A 17,757-nucleotide genomic window follows, 5' to 3' on the forward strand; every position below is an offset into this window, starting at 1 on the left:
GGCAAAAACATCCAGTATGCGGCAGTCCTGTGGGCGAAAATGGGTGATGCTAGAGGTCAGAGGAGAATGGGCCGACTGATTCAAGCTGGTTGATGTTAAGTTATTTATTTTTTTTGGTTTGAATTTTTATTGTACTTTAGGAAAGAAACTTTTGTTGTAGTTTATTTTGTTCTTGGTTCCTGACAGAATTAAACAGAATTAGTGTTTAAAAGTGCTTTGTTAGTCAAAGGGCAGAAAACTCACTACATTGATAAGCAGTCTGATTTACATTTGGCAACTCTGTCCAGAATTGTGATAGATTTATTTTAATGTTTACTAAGCAGAAATAGAATTATAACATCATCTAGCCACAGATTTAATCTTTCACAACTCTAAGTGAAACAAGCCATTATAATAGCCCCTGTTATTTGAACAGACATAATCTTCTTTCCCATAATGTTCCAATATTGTGGCAAGGGAAAAAATACCGCTGATGTAAAGCTGTAATCTGGAATAGAAGGTTGCAGGGAAGACTAAACGTGAATGCGAATGGATGTGAACTAAATATATTACAGTAACACTATAAAAAATATATATATATATATCTGTGTCTCATAACTGTATTTCATATCTCATAATGTGGCTTCTTAATGGCCGAATCCCCCCCCCCCCCACCACACACACACACACACACACTTATTGCTGATGCTGGATCCACTGAAAAAAAAAAAACAGTTTGAACAGTTGAGTGGAAAAGTAAAAACCATTCAAGAATAAATGGAGGCGAAGGCTATTGTCCTCTCTTATGCATCATATTGCAATTAGAGGAGAATTATTTATGTTTGATATAATTAAGGTATAATTGACGACGGACAGTTAATAACAGAAAATAATGCATTTGGAACTATAATGCGGTCAACACTATACTCTAGCTGTGCATTTACTGAAAAAAATAATTGCTCACCTTAGAAGACGCACCAACTAATCAGAATCAAACATCCCGCAGTATAAAACATGGTAATGGAGCCATTATTTTTTTATGCATCAGTTAAGTCGCAAGCATGAGCATATGGCATCTACACACTGTGCACTAATGATTTAATCTCTCTTAATTTCAGTCAAATTGTGTGAGATTCATTATCATCCTGCCGTCATGACTGATAACTTATTTTTGTGTAACCGTATACATTTACAGTATCTGCAGAGCTTTGAAGAGAATCATATACATGAAGGATTGCCACAGAAGAACCATGGTAAAGTCTTGGAGAAATAGAGCATCTGTCTCTGCAGGGTTATGAATTAAAGGGGATTCCATATTAATGAAGATAATTTCCTTTCACAGGAAACGTATGTAAAGCTTGCCCAGATTTGACAAGGCACAGTTTTATTCATAAAATATTATATCCTGGGAGCGCTATTACAGCAGGTCAGGTGCATCTGATGTTGAACCTAGTTCTATCATTTATAAATTATATTGATTTTAAACGTTAACCCCTGTGAATGTCTAGCAGGGCTCATTTACAACAAACTGCAAATGTCTCCACCTTTGATTAAGGGTCAGTTATCCGCTAGAGAGCACTTACAGTGCCTTGCGAGAGTATTCGGCCCACTTGAACTTTGCGACCTTTTGCCACATTTCAGGCTTCAAACATAATGATATGAAACTGTAATTTTTTGTGAAGAATCAACAAAAATTGAAGTGGAACAAATCATGAAGTGGAACAAAATTTATTGGGTATTTCAAAAAAAATTAACAAATCGAAAACTGAAAAATTGGGCGTGCAAAATTATTCGGCCCCCTTAAGTTGATACTTTGTAGCGCCACCTTTTGCTGCGGTTACAGCTGTAAGTCGCTTGGGGTATGTCTCTTTCAGTTTTGCACATCGAGAGACTGAAATTTTTGCCATTCCTCCTTGCAGAACAGCTTTAGCTCAGTGAGGTTGGATGGAGAGCGTTTGTGAACAGCAGTTTTCAGTTCTTTCCACAGATTCTCGATTGGATTCAGGTCTGGACTTTGACTTGGCCATTTTAACACCTGGATATGTTTATTTTTTAACCATTCCATTGTAGATTTTGCTTTATGTTTTGGATCATTGTCTTGTTGGAAGACAAATCTCCATCCCATTTTTAGGTCTTTTTCAGACTCCATCAGGTTTTCTTCCAGAATGGTCCTGTATTTGGCTCCATCCATCTTCCCATCACCTCAGCTGTAGATCTCTGCAGTTCATCAAGAGTGATCATGAGCCTCTTGGCTGCATCTCTGCATTCTCCTTGTATGAGCTGAATGTTTACGGCTGAGGGACGGCCAGGTCTTGGTAAATTTGCAGTGGTCTGATACACCTTCCATTTCAATATTATCACTTGCACAGTGCTCCTTGGGATGTTTAAAGCTTGGGAAATCTTTTTGTATCCAAATCCGGCTTTAAACTTCTCCACAACCGTATCTCGGACCTGCCTGGTGGGTTCCTTGTTCTTCATGATGCTCTCTGCGCTTTAAACGGACTTCTGAGACTATCACAGTGCAGGTGCATTTATACGGAGACTTGATTACACACAGGTGGATTCTATTTATCATCATTAGTCATTTAGGTCAACATTGGATCATTCAGAGATCCTCACTGAACTCCTGGAGAGAGTTTGCTGCACTGAAAGTAAAGGGGCCGAATAATTTTGCACGCCCAATTTTTTAGTTTTTGATTTGTTAAAAAAGTTTGAAATATCCAATAAATTTCATTCCACTTCATGATTGTGTCCCACTTGTTGTTGATTCTTCACAAAAACTTAGTTTTATATCTTTGTTTGAAGCCTGAAATGTGGCAAAAGGTCACAAAGTTCAAGGGGGCCGAATACTTTCGCAAGGCACTGTACTAAGTCATAGATCATTTTACATTATACATTTATACACGTGTGTAATTTCCTATTGCTACGCATAGCTCTGCATTGGGCTGCCTGGAACCAGCCTTTCTATATGCACTGTAATAATATCTCTGTCCGCCTGCTCACTTATAGGCGAACAGTGCATTAACTACACATGAAAACGATCAGGATGCAACTTTTGGTTTATACTGACTAATCTTCATCAGTGACAAGTGTCATGTAAGCAGATTAATGGAAACACAACTTGCCTATATAGGTAAATGTCCTAGCTGTCAGTCAGTGGAATAACATGATAAAATGGCAATCACATAAAATAAAAATCTATATTTTTTTGCTTTCACATTTCTGTGGTGAAAAAGTAGTATTTTTGAGCAAAATCTGAATATTTGGTGTACTCAAAGTTTGTGGTGGTTGTGGCCCTGACACTAATGTCTTCGTTTCATTAAGGATGAATGATAGAACTATGTGGGTGTGATGAATAGATGTGCTAGACACATGATGTGCATGCTATATTAATGATAGATGTCCATGAGAGATTACAGTTTTTGCAACATAGAATGCAATATGCACACACCAAGTTCATACTAAGTTTGACGCAAGTAAACCTTTTGATTTGTGTCTTGAAGATGCACAACTCTGTAAGTCATATGAGTGAATTATTAAAGTCTAGAGAACATAATATTTTTGTTCTGTTGCCATATGCTCAATATTCATATAAACCCATGGAGTAAATGGATCGAAGGAGCGGCATAGAGTATGCAGGGTATGCACGTGCATATGGGCCCGGGCGGATTTACATATGTAATGTTTGAACAACAGCACCGTAAAAGTAGCTCAAGCTGACAGCTGAAGCGTGCACACAAATGATGCAGTGCAGGATTATGGCCTTCATAAATTGAAATGAGAAAATAAATAAAAGTTGAGATACTATTTACCTTTAGGTGAATTTGTTGTTGAATGGTGCGATTGGAATACTAAACTAGACAGAAAGTTTGACCTTGATTTTAAGGCCTCTGGTCCTTTCCTCTTATCTCTCGTCATTATGCTGTTGCAATAGCAGTTTGTAAGATGTCTTGTGCCCTTCTTCAATTAGAACAGAAATGAACTGGGATATATTATACAGAAGACCCACTGGAGCTTGAGTTTGTGTAAGACCGATCCCACAGAGATGAAGGAAAGGAGAATGAGGAGAAGGAAGAGCATTTGCACTCTGAAGTAGCTGCTGGCCTTTGAACTAATACATAATGGATGAATAGATGAATTTATTCTCTGAAGCTTGAAGAAAAGTTTCATAGTACAAGCTGAATGTTTTTTCCTCAGTGGTTAAGAGTGAGTAATGTACAGCTTATGACATCAGTAAGTAGAAGTCTAATGGAAAATTTGGGGAGTTTTGCACCCATGATTTAAGTGGTAGTGTTGGACTTTTGTGAACTACAGATGTTGTTGGGTTTGCACAGCATGTAAACATTTTTGAAGCAGGTTTACTACTACGTTAAAATTCTAATGAAGTCATAATGACCAAGTGGAATTGATGTCCATAAACTGCAATGTAAAGTAAGAAAAAGTAAGAAACGTATCTGTTGCGTAAGTGATTCAATTACTCATTCATAAAGGCTGCATTTGAATATGCATACTTCCTACTATATACAGTAGTAGGCAAAAAACTGTAAAAACAAAAAAAAGGGTCGATGTGCCAGACACATAGTCCAAAAAGGTTGTACATAGTCTCTTCAGTAATGAGTGCGTTTTGGGCGTAACGTGCAATAAACCAATCCCATTCCCTTTAAATGCTATAGGTGTGCTTGCACCACGGTAGATTCGCTATTCACTCAACCTAACCAGTCAACTTAAAGGGTTAGTTCACCTAAAAATGAAAATTTCAAAACAAATCTTCAACGGTTATGAATCAACGTATCTTTGGGGATCCAAATCATGAATTTTTTTGTTTTGAAATTGGCCATCACTAGAAGTCGTTATTAAATTATTTTTTCGCCCACAAAAACTATTCTCGTCGCTTCATTAAATGATTGTAGAGCCACTGTAGTGAGATGGGCTTTTAATAACATCTTTAGTACCTTTTATGGGTCTTGAGACAGGAAAGGACATTGGTGTCAATGAAGGCCTTTCTGAGCCCTCAGATTTCAACAAAAATATCTTAATTTGTGTTCCGCAGATGAACAGAGGTGTCAAGCGACATGAGGGTAAGTAAGTAATGACAGAATTTTCATTTTTGGGTGAACTAACCCTTTAAATACATGTGTGTATTGCCACAATTAGTCAAATAGTTAATCAATTTCATTCTTAATTTCTGCAAATAGGTAATTCTGATGCATGCAATGACTATCCATTATGACATGTAGGTTTTAAAAAAATCTTTATTTAAACAATAATAATAATTTTGCACAAATATCTGTTCACACTGCGGCCAGATATTTACACAATTTATTTACATAATAATAATCTGTTACATTGTAATCTTTTTATTTTTGAATATTTGTTGTGTGTGTGCGCAGAGTGCATGCATGTTGAGTACCCGCCTATAGGCGTATATATTACTAATGCACCCTTTAAATAACACAAATAAAAAATACTGTGCTATTGACCAGGTTTCAGTTGGTCAATGGTGCAGTCAATTTCAGTTGCCTCACAAAAGCAACGTGCCGACAATGCGCCTGAACACACATACCAGCACAGCGGTGGGTGAACAGATGGGTGCGAGTGCATTTGTTATTTAAACAACGTGGAGTCAGAAGTAAAAATGATAACTGCGGTTGGCTGAAACTAGCAAAAAAAACAAAAACAACACTTGTCGCGCTCTGCGCGGATTTATGATAGGGTCTGATGTGTCCAAAATAATAAACAAACAAAAAACTATATAGACACTTAGGCCTGTCACAATAACAATTTTTTTTGCTGGAAGATAAATTGGCCAAGAAATGATTGCGATAAACGATAATTTTGTCGTTCTGAGACCCTTTTCATCTAAAATAATGATAATGGCATAATAATGCAGGTACATTTTTTTCCAAAGATAAATAAACTTTTATTTCTAAAGACTGTTATCCACAATAAATTAACAAAACAGCTAAAAACAAATAAAATGGATGAAATCTGCAACAGATGAGGTGCATATAAGGGGTGGCACGGTTCACAAAACCCATGGTTCGGTTCTGTACGGTTCTTGTTTTTGTTTTTTTGGTTTTAATTGTTAACACTCCAGAAATGGACGTCAGCTTGGCGGTGTGCTAGTCAAAATTTGTAACTTTGCGTGCGGCTCCGTAACCGAAGAAGCACGAGTTCCAGGAGAATCTGGCCGAGCATGACATCTCATCACACCAGCACCCGGTCTGCGCGTCGAGTATAAACACCTCCCCAAACGAGGCGTGCGCAGTGAGAGAGAGAAGAGGAAAACAAACAAGCATGAAAGTGGAAATTATCACGGCCGAAAAAATTATCGAGCTCGTTTTTTTAAATCGTGCGATTAATTGATTTATTGATTATCGAGACAGGACTATAGACACTTTTAACGGTCACATAGTAGCCTTATTCTTTAAAAGATGTGCCAACTCAGAGGGTACGTATAGCCACAGTCACAGTTTCTTTCATGAATCAGTTCATGAGTCCTTTAAATCGACCGATTTGTTCTAAAGTCAATTGTGCAGAAATTGTTAGGGGTTTCCATGGACTAAAACTAATTTGATGTGCAGACCTTTTCATATGCAGTTATATTTTGTTTATGTATGCACAATTTTTAGACATGCTTTCCATCATAAGCAGCTACAAGTGAATACATGGTCGTTTCTTCCATTACACAATTTAATAATTACATTTAAATCGGCTTCATAATATTGCCATGCAGAGCATTTCATCCTGAATAAATTATGGTCTGGTGGAACATGAAAGAATCATTAATGCATGTCAGAAAGCCACAGCACATACCATGTATTCCACGGAGGACGAATTGGGTCCCTGTGCTGCCTCAAATTGGAAACCTAGTGCTGCATTGATGGGGTTAGGAGTCATAGACGGTCACAAAAACCCTTTGGGGAACAGAGTTTAAATTAAGTCGGTTTTCTGAGCTGAGGATATGGGTGCGACGGTATACGGCCCTGGCTCTCTAGAGCTGTGTGATGCTGACTGGCACAACAGCGGCAGAAACATTGCTCCGGTTTAGCCTCTGACTGCAGGCCTTGACTGGTGGTGAACTAACATGCACTGACAGACATTCCACCCCCTCTGCCCACAGCATAGTAATGTCAGAGCAAGCGAGGGAGGGATGGAGCCGTTTACAAACATGCACTCTAAAAGCAAATAACCTCTATAGTGCCACAACGGATAGACCGACAGGGGCAGTGTGGGGGATGGGCCGAGGGCCAGATTTACCTCATATCTGGACGTGCAAGCATAGACACGAGCCTAGAATGCCTATGCCCGGCCCGATGGATGTACCTTGACAACCTGGATGTCTCCCACTGGCTAAAGCCTGGGCTTCAGCCATGCTGGTGCTAACTGGAACAGACAGCAGCTAATCTGTTCTGCTCTCTCCTCATTCATAAACCTACTCCATATGACTCACTCCATTTATGTTCGTGACTGTGTATGAGCATTAGGGTTAGTTGTTAACAGTGCTTGAAGTGAAAAAAAAAAAAAATGAAATTGAGCTCCAGGGGTGGGGTGGGGGGTTAGTTAACATGTGAGAAGTGCTGGTACGGATAGGAATTTGGGTGTGGGCAAGTTTCAGGTGTCTTGAAGCAGTTTATCTGATTTTCCCAATCATATACAGAGATTGTAATTTGGTTTGTGTTCCGGGAAGAAGGAAGCCGGAACTGGCGAACATTAGGTGCCCTATGTAGGATTTTGTGCAATAAAATATCCAAAAACAACTAGGCCAGTGTTCTATATTTTTCAGTTGAGTTCTTACAATTTCCCACGTTTCCAACTATTTGTAAATTGTGTGAGAATTGCTATTTTAAGGGGTCAGGCCGGGACGTTTGAGGGAGTCGTCAGTCAATTGCATCATATCTGCATCACCTTTGGTTTCCGGTTTTATTTGGCAGAAACGATTTACTCTTAGCAGTGTGCAACAAGCGTCACAGCAGCCGCTGAGGAACGCACTGAGTAACATCATTTTAAACACACTCAAATGTATCTGATATGATAAACAGAGCTGTGTGACTTCATACTCATGACCAAAAAAGCGGAAATAATAAAAGTCCTGGTGCTCGCGAGCCGTGTGTTGCTCAACAATCGCTCCAGCGGCCGTGCTCAGCTCCTTCAACATTCAGTCCTGCTCTGCTTCATGTTAATGGATGCGGTTATTAACGTTACTATAGTATGATTTCTGTTCTATCCCGATTCTTTTCCACCAGCTGTGAGGTGAATACCTCATGTTCCAAGATTACATAGTGAAAAATCGAAAAATTAACAAACAATAGAAAGTAAAGCAGTAAACCCTCACGGACGACAGCTGCATATAAACATAATAAAACACCAACATAAATGTCCCAGGCCTGGTCCCCTCTCTCATCTTCCACTCCTGTTATCCTCCCAGAGCTCCTCTGTGGGACTCGAAACCGGTGCGACTCTCATTTGGCCTAACAAGCCAGACCCACATTAAGATGTTTGGTCTGGAAACTCACCATTGACAGGGTTCAATCCGAGGGGCGGAATAAACGGTTGTCTTTCGAACTCCCTCTGCACGGCGTGCACGCGATAGGATAGCGCTACAACCAACCAGAGCAATGAAGGTGAAGCAGAGCTAGTTGACAGATTAAACTTTCGCCGTATCCGGTCGGCAAAACTCCGAACACATCTTCCCTTCTTAAGAATGACTTCAGTGCCGTTCTTTGTTCTTTTCTCAGAGAAAAGCTTAACTCCAAGTCTTCCAGAGTCGCGATCAAAGTCGATTCGAAAGACCGCCGTTTGCCAGTTTCTGTGTTTACTAGAAGCACGCACAACTCGGCCATCATTATATTAAGCCCCGCCCACCAACTCGGTGTATGTTAGATTGTGCTTGTGGATTTTTTTTGCTTTGCTGTAAAACACCCACAGAGTCCTAAACATTTTTCTCAACCGATCCCCTTTGACCTAAAAAAAAATATTACTTGAGGTAGCATGGCATGCAGGTAAACATTTGTTTTATTCTATCTTTTAAATATAATTAATAAACTTTTTATTTTAAAGATTGCATAATTAGCTTTTCGTCAACCTGCAGAACCCCTGGTGTTCTCTCACAAACCCCATTTTGGGAAACCCTGCTCTAGAGTAATCTAAAATTGATTTATAGATTTGAGAAATTATGCGTAAAGGAAAATAATGTATCAATGCGTCATTAATTGGGATTAATTTTTCTTCTTCCCTGCCTTTTATCAAGTTTGCATGTGGTGCCCAAAATCCATTTGCAAAAAGAAGGAAATTATAAAGTTTTAAATTAGTAGTTTTATTTGCAGTGGAGACTAAGGTTTCACAATACCTGCTTTTCAACAATGCTTTCCCCTGGTAGACAGTCAGTCAAAGAGTTCCTAATTGTTTACTTGCCCTGTATCACAAAAGACTAAAATCTGTATTTATTTTTGGCAATGTGTTTTTAGGACATTTCCCTTCGCTTGCGCCCTTCGTTTACACGCAAACTGAGAATTTGCCTCTGAAAACGAGTCTTTCTAAAACCTGGTCAGAGTGGAGATTTTGAAAATCGTTGTTTGCACATTTGTATGTAAACTGAGACAAATGGGTGTTTAGGCATCCAACGTCACAGTATGCTCCAGAGGTCACACCTACGACAAAAGTGTGATTTATGTTTACATGTGATCATGGAAGCATTCAGAGCGGCAGTCGCATTTATGTTGGTGCAAACTCTTCTCATGTGTTTGCATTTGCAAATACAGCTGCTCCATTATGTCGAGGAGCCGAGGCGAATAAGTGCCTGAAGGTCAGAAATTTTAGAACAACTTCTCCCTCCAACACGAAGAACCGATCCACGTCACCGCCAGCGCCACCACTATTTTCGGGATTGATTGGTTTACGTGGCCTTGAGCTTCTCGTTACATCGCCACCTACAGGTTTGACATGCTCTTGACGGCATATACACGGGTATGTGTACATGAACACTTTTCTGAAAACTGACATGTGCACAGGTTTTTTTTTTTTTTAAACCGGAGGTTAAAAGGTTGTATATAATCTCCATATAATCTCTCTATAATCTCCATTTTTTTGCTCATTAACAAACACATTTGAGAGTTTCATCAACCTGGCCTGAGCCAGCAGGTCATACTTACTAATGATCCGTACACTTGCAATAGACACTTTCCATCATGTTTTCATACTACATCCTCGCATGTAGAGTTATTTAGTAGTGAAAGCCATTTTAGGGTTTTGTTAGATTGATTATATCTCATGCATGTACAAATAACATTTAATCCTCACTTTTGTAGCTCTCCACAAAGTGGATGCTCTTAGACAAACAAATGTCGGAAAAACATATACTCCCGATCGTTTCAGGCCTCCAGTGGATCTGCTTTTCCAGTGCAAGGACACAGAACAGGGGCTTGGAGGACTAGATTATTTATGGCTCTGGTGAGCTGCGGTCTATTGGGCCTAAAAGGCACTTACCTGTATACCAGAAATAACAATCAGGTGGACGGAGATAGCTCTGCCATCCTGTAATCAAGCCTGAGTGAAACTGAAAGCACATCAAAGCTTTCACATTGAATTTAGGAATGAGTTATATTTCTTTCATTTTTATTTTCAGGCCAGTGGCTGGACTCTGTTGGGATGGACAGAGCTGCTTATTACACAGTGTCATTTGCTCACATTAACATCACCACACAGTCAGATCCCTTTTGGGAGCATTCCCCATTTACATTCCATTATTTAAATTTCCTCATGAGCAGAATTAATGACTCAGGCCTTCTGATGAGTTGCCGCCGTTGCCGGCATCACTTAATTAGAATAATCTATCTCTACGGGTCAGGATGCATGAAAGGGGGGCACAGCAATGGAACGTTTCATTAGAAAAGTTCATTATCAAATAAATGGCTTTGACTCTCAGAGAGACTGAAGGTGGAGAGGTGCTCGGAATGAACATGGTTGTCTGAATATCGGTCCTTTGAGAGGGAAAAGAGGATAGAAAGCGCAACAACTGATTTTTTTGGGTATCTAAGGTACAGTATCAGAAGCATAGTGGGATTCTGGCAGGGAATTTCATGTCATGCTGCGGCTTAATTAGTGTCGGAAATGGGACGTCTGAATGTTAATTACATTTGATGCAGGCCTCTGCTCACTGCGGAGGGAACTATGAACCTGTGCCACTCATTGCGGCTGAAATTGGGAAATGTCCCACAGAGAAATTACCCACCAAGCTTATAAAAAAAGCATATCTACAGTAGATGTATTGATAATGAATGTAGATAAAAATCAAAACGCTGTATCAGAAGGGATTTTAAGTGCCTTTTATTTTTTTTAGACACAGTAGATCACATGACCCAGAGCACAAAGAGGGAGAGAACAGGAAGCTGCTCTCTTTAAAGGGAACACACACTAGTTCCAATCAAACAATGCATAAATTAATTATTCCATCTTTGTGACAGAGCAGTGATTTATTTGTGCACTGAATTGTTCATCGTTAATAATAAAATCTTTATATACATTATGATTGATAACATCTGACCACACTTGGCTAAATAATAAACATAATTGTGTAATGTTTTGTTCTTGAGATCTGGCTTTGATAAAGTGTTATGTATCAAGATATTTAGCTTTTTTCTTGATTTGTATGAAGGGTCAAACATCTTTCTGAGTAAAATAAGTAAGGAATGATGGACATTCAACCATTATCACAAAAAGAGTACCAAGTGTCCTTTATCACCCTAAAGGAGATTATTTTGGGATAATGAACTGTAACTGTACATTTAAAGGGATAGTTCACCCAAAAATGAAAATGTGATGTTTATCTGCTTTCCCCCAGGGCATTCACAATAAAGGGGACTTTTGACTCCAACCGTTGCAGTCTGTCAGTCGGATAACGCATGTGAATGGTAACATGCATCTATTAGAGTTTTAAAAAACAACAAAAAACCATGCACAGAGAAATGCATATTAAAACCTGCCGGCTCGTGGCGACACATTGATGTCTTAAGACAAGAAACAATCATGATCCCTTCCGGTGCGTAAGGTCTGTCCATGATCTGGCGTAGTTTACACAACATACACTGTAAATTTGTACATTTTCAAGAGACTGATCACATCTAAATTTTACAGTTGGCTGAATTTAATTTCTGTGAATTAAATTGCATCAATTCACAGAATTTCAATTCGGCCAAGTTAAATTTTTTGATGTGATCAGTCACTTTTTTTTTTTTTTTTTTTTTTTTTTTTTTTTTTACAGTGTATCGTGATCACGCAACAACCAGAAGTGATTGCGCGCTGAAGGATGTTGGACATGATGTATTAGAAGTAAAAAAACAATCAGTTTGTTTCTTGCACAAACCGATCGTTTCATGTCTTAAGACATCAATTTTTCGCCACGAGCCTGCAGGTTTTCTCTGTGCGTGGTTTTATTTCATTTATTTACACTCTCATAGATGCATGTTATCATTCACATGCGTTATACGACTGCAACGGTTGGAGTCAAACATTTTCATTTGTGTTCTACTGAAGAAACATCAGATAGCAGATAGACGTCACATTTTCATTTTTGGGCAAACTATCCTTTTAACATACACTGCTTTATAAGTTGATATTGGTTGAAATGATTCTTTTAGCTCCATTGCAGAGACAACAGAGAAACAGACCATGGAGAAATATTTGACCGTTGAATGCAACAAATTCACCAATCAGAATCAAGTATTCCAGAGTCATAAATTAAGTTTTAAAGTAAACTCCCCTTTTTAGTCTTTATTTTTAAACAAAGAATATAAATGAAGAAGTGCAAATGAATAATGACAATTGAATAACTATATTTAATCTCTTTTAAAATACTTTTTTAATAATAATAACAATAATTCTGAAGCATCATTAGAATATTATCAAAACCAATTACAGTAAGTTTGTACACATCTAACCTGTTTTCACAGTGGCATGTAAAATAAGTGATGGACAATGAAGGATTAGCTGCTTGATCTGTTTTCTCTGATCTTCTTCTGAAGACTCAACTTCATTCTGTCCAAAACTTCAAAAATGTATTAAAAAACCAGACCAGAAATCTAAATAGGCTCACATTAGCTTACAAATATTCTCAAATGCCCATTCATCAAACGGCTATCTACACATCACACACACGTACAACAAACACATCTAGTAAATGTTGTTTCTGTAGAACCCTGCCCCAAATGCCCATGTTTTCAGGCCAAAAACACAGATATTTGTATTGAAACGTGTATTGTTTGCACACAAACAACATATAGTGCATATAAATGAAAGACATAACGGTAAAATGTGGACAACAGTTTCTATAGAGTGCATTCTCTTTTTATGTTCATTTTTGTTATGATTATAACGATTGATTTGGCAGATTTTTAGACAGATATTGCTTAGCTGAGAAAGTGACCACAAGAACGGTATTCAGTCATGCACACAACAAATGACTGAGTTTAGCTATATAAACTTCTGGCGCAATAACAGAATAAGTACCAGATGGGTGTCACTGGATGAAGTCGCATCTCCTCCAGAGATTCAGAGCCTGATGTCTGTGTCTGAGTCATGAGGAGGAGAGCTGCTGTAGAGGAGGCTGGGAGGTAGAGAAAGGGTTCGGGATGACTAAAGGCTGACTTTAAGAGGATCTTCAATCTTCTTTTGCAGTCAAGTTGAGAGAGAAAGAGAGAAGGAGAGAAGGAGAGAAAGAGAGAAAGAAAAGGAGGACAGAATAGAGGCAGAAAATCCCGGGCAAGCTGATCACAGCTTGTCTGACATCAATCCAATCATCTAGTTTTTCCCCACTGGCTCACTGGACACACAGCTGATTTTTTAGGCTAGAAAGAGAAAAAGAAAGTTCAGAAGGTCAGATGATACCGCAAAATGCTTATTGCAGTTGACAACCAGATTGTATTATAGAAACTTTTATTTTTCACCTATCCAACCCTGTAATCTAATCTGATTTTTTTAAGCTCAAGGAAAACCGTTGGGATCACGAGCTTTAGGGCTTGGAGTGGTTGGTGATCAATCCCTTGTCTCAATAATTTCAAAACTAATGTCAAAAAACACAGTAAATGTACCCTGCACTCAACACAAAAGTACCCATCCATTTCTCGCTGTAATGACAGGGCTGGAAAAATCTGTGAAATTGTCACTGGAAAAAAAGATTATAATGCGCTGTGTGTGAAAACATGAGGGTGTTATGTCATTACACATTACCATAACCCGGACTCTAATGCTTTACACAGATGCAGCTGCAGAGAGAGAGAAAGGGGGGGATTTGATTGAGGTCTGTAATTTGCCTTTAAGAATCATTTCTATATCCTGTAAACCATGTTCACAACTCATTAAATATTTACATTGAAATATTGATAAGTGGCTTTCAACTTTGAAAAAGACAAATCTTCAAAAGGATTGGTGATATTTGCTTCTGGTTGTCAGGAAATAATCTATGGCTCTGAACTGGCATTACATGGTTAAACTTGAATCAGTTCAGCAACTCGAGGATCAAGCCTTAGCTATTAAATTGAGTACAATTTGTCGAATCTTGCAAGTTTCAAGCGACTTGAGCCGATAAATCATCCCATATTTTTTTTTCTGGATAACTCCACACTCATTATCCAAGATTTAAGCTATATCTCAAGGAAAGCTGAAGGCTCAAGAACATTCCTTAGATATTTGTGGACACTGTTGATTCAATTATCAAAGAGAGTCCATATTAGAACAGGTTGTCATTCAAAACTCTCCACACAAGCATGATAAAGACTGTAGGGAATCCAGGAAAAAAACAGGAATGAGTAGTAAGAGCTAAAAGACTGAAGTCAATGTGCACCAGTAGACTTTATCAAGAGCTCTGCAGAACAGGTGGACTGCATGTAGGTGATGGTGCCACAAAAGAAGCTATTACTCAGAAAGAACCATGTCAAATGATAGTGATTGTGTCTGAGCTGCAATGTGAGGAATCAAACTGATTAAATGATCAACAGCCCTACCTTACCTAAAGAGAAATGGATGGTGAAAAAAAGCAAGACAACGACCTGTTTTAGCTTACCACAAATCGAAGCTTGCAGGACATTGACCAAAAACAAATTCAATCCGATTAACACTGGAATGGCTGAAGAAAATGCTACAGTCTGTCCTAAGGTTGATGTCAATCCATCTAATATGTAAATGTGTATTTGAATACACAATGCACCATTCTTGCTTTGGATAGAAGCATCTGCTAAGCGATTGAATGTGAAAGTAACCACTTTAAAAACATCCATGACAAAACATCTTTGAAATGCAAGTTTCAAGCAGGCAAATTGAGATAAAGGTTCTGATTTATAGAGCATCGTATGTGAAAAGAAATGGACATGTACATGGCTCGTTATGTTAAGCACACAATTAGAGTAGCGCTAGAACTGATTGCATGGAGCAATAACGGCACCAGCGAGAGCACTTCAGACTTTTAAACACAGCCCTAATCTTTGACGTACTTCACTATTGTCACAACCGTCATGAGCCAAAGAAAGGACACAAAAACCCTGCGAAAACACCACTTCATGTGACATTTCGAAGGACTCTGCTGAGGTTCAGGTCACTTGATACAGTGAGAGGGAGAGGACTGTTTATCTCTGCCATAGTAATGAAAAACCCCAGATGCCTCTTCAAAGGGCAATTTGCATTCCAGGCCTCAGCACTAAAACCATCCTTCATTTCCAAATGCCAGGCCTCAGAGGATTATACACATAAATTCTTTAGCACACAATCTCTTTAAAACAGCACAGTACAATATAGAAAGACCCCCACCCTAAACTGTCTCCAATTCAAATCTAAAGTAAATGAAGAGCTTTACATCAAGACCTCTCTTTGACCATAAGTTTATAAACGCAATAAAACTGTTGTTATATACCGCAAGTGACATTCAAAAATTATTTCCTCGCAAATCTTTTTGTGTATTAAGACATTAACATTTATGTATTAAAGCTACACTGTGTAACTTTTTTAGTTTATTCTTAGCTAAAAACACTTAGTTCTTTCAAAAATATATGTGCTCATTAATGCATATTTACTTCTTTCAAGTAATAAAGTATTCTCGTAAGTTTATAATATGCCATTGAAAATACATACGGGTGAGGGGTTCGAATGCCAGTTGCCATGTTGCCCCTCCATCTTGAAAGTACATTAGCCAAAGAGGGACATACCCGTAAATTCAAGCTTCGCCTTTCGCGTTTGCCTTCACCTCTAGCTCTCTCTTGCATCTCCGTCACATCAACAGATCTCTGCTGACGGAGAAAATGATATAGCCTACAAAGTAAACCTTGCCTTACGCTAGTGATGTTGTACGATATACAGAATAACGATAGCACAGATAAAAGTTACTTTACTAAGATAAGCTTGGATTCGTCTGGGAACCTGATAGCTGATGTTAGCAATGAAATGATAAAAAAAAAATTATGAAAACGTAAAACTATTATTAATTTTACATAGATTAACTGACTAATTAAATAAATGCAAATTATAATCTTTTTCTAAAGTAACCTCATCACTTGAAGAACTACTCATGGACGAGGTCGAACTGGAAGCCATGTTAATCTTGGACTAAATTGGCCACCGTAGGATTTAAAACGAAATCGGAATTGAGAAGAACAGAAACTAATATTCACTGGATGGTCATATACCTTTTCACCGCTAGATGGGGAAAAATATCACACAGTGTAGCTTTAAGTTGTGTAACAGTGCGCATATTCGTAACGAACCCTTTCGGTTCAGTGCACGTGTTCCGAACGGTTCCGAATGCAATCTTTAACAGGTAATAGTCGGCTTGTTTTAAGCGTGGAACACACTTCAATCCGAGTTCCCGCATGAACATATTAACAAGTATTTAGTCCATTTTATCACGAAATTCAAACGATAAATGACGCTCTTTAATGTGACGTTACTGATCAATGTATATTGCACATCAGTTTAAGCAGTGGCGTGACCGTGACAGTAAACACAATCATCTCTTCCTAAAGAATGAACATGAATTAACATCTTTTAAGGTATTTTGAGGATACATTACAACTTACTAAAATGTATCATGTCGTGTAATCGCTCAGTGTTTTAATTGCGGAAAGACAAACAGCTTGACAACAATGTCACGTAGCATCACATTTATCTCAGAAGTCATTCAGTGTCCACAGCTGTTGATTCACTAAAGAAATCAACTAGCCAAATATATGCACTTTATTAAGCTGTTAGTGATGTCTTGTTTTTTTTATGTATGTTTAAATAACTCTGTCATGAAAATGACAGCCACTGTGTATAAATGATTATATTTCAACAACAAATTGGAGAAAAAAGATTTAAAGGTTAATGCAAAAACTGCCTTATGTGAAGCTCATGAGTGTTGATTAGCCTATTATATCTAAAAATAAATAGCAACTGAACTTGGCTAATAGTTTGGGCTCTATTGTTAACGTTTTATATTATAGCAAAATGTGTAATGTGTGCTCCCTATATAGTCTAGTTTACAGCATTATATTTAAGAAACTTAGTTATAATGGAATTTATTTAAGGACAGACACTTTTTTTTTCAGTAAACCACTGTTGAAAAAAAATAAATAAAAAGCAATTTTGTAAGACTGGTGTACCGAATCCGCACCGAGCTGTGACTTCAAAACCGTGGCACATACCCAACCGTCAGTTCATGTATCGTTACACCCCTAGTATTAAGCATTACAGCAATATCTACAGTGCCTTGCGAAAGTATTTCGGCCCCCTTGAACTTTGCGACCTTTTGCCACATAT

The 17,757-nt window shown here is 38.2% G+C and overlaps 1 protein-coding gene and 1 long non-coding RNA gene across 3 annotated transcripts in view; one reads left to right on the plus strand and one right to left on the minus strand.

The window, feature by feature from the left end:
• LOC137071180 (uncharacterized) overlaps nucleotides 1-17,757 on the plus strand; it is a 157,171-nt gene that overhangs the window by 37,754 nt on the left and 101,660 nt on the right. The window lies entirely within an intron of this gene.
• zmat4a (zinc finger, matrin-type 4a) overlaps nucleotides 11,289-17,757 on the minus strand; it is a 129,913-nt gene continuing 123,444 nt past the window's right edge. For both annotated transcript variants that reach the window (XM_067438929.1, XM_067438928.1), the window contains one exon: nucleotides 11,289-13,820. In XM_067438929.1, coding sequence (XP_067295030.1) covers nucleotides 13,793-13,820 — 28 coding nt within the window. In that variant the 3' untranslated portion in view covers nucleotides 11,289-13,792. The remainder of the gene's footprint in view (nucleotides 13,821-17,757) is intronic.

The sequence above is a fragment of the Pseudorasbora parva genome, chromosome 3 (genome assembly GCF_024679245.1).
Source record: "Pseudorasbora parva isolate DD20220531a chromosome 3, ASM2467924v1, whole genome shotgun sequence".
Lineage (NCBI taxonomy): Eukaryota > Metazoa > Chordata > Actinopteri > Cypriniformes > Gobionidae > Pseudorasbora > Pseudorasbora parva.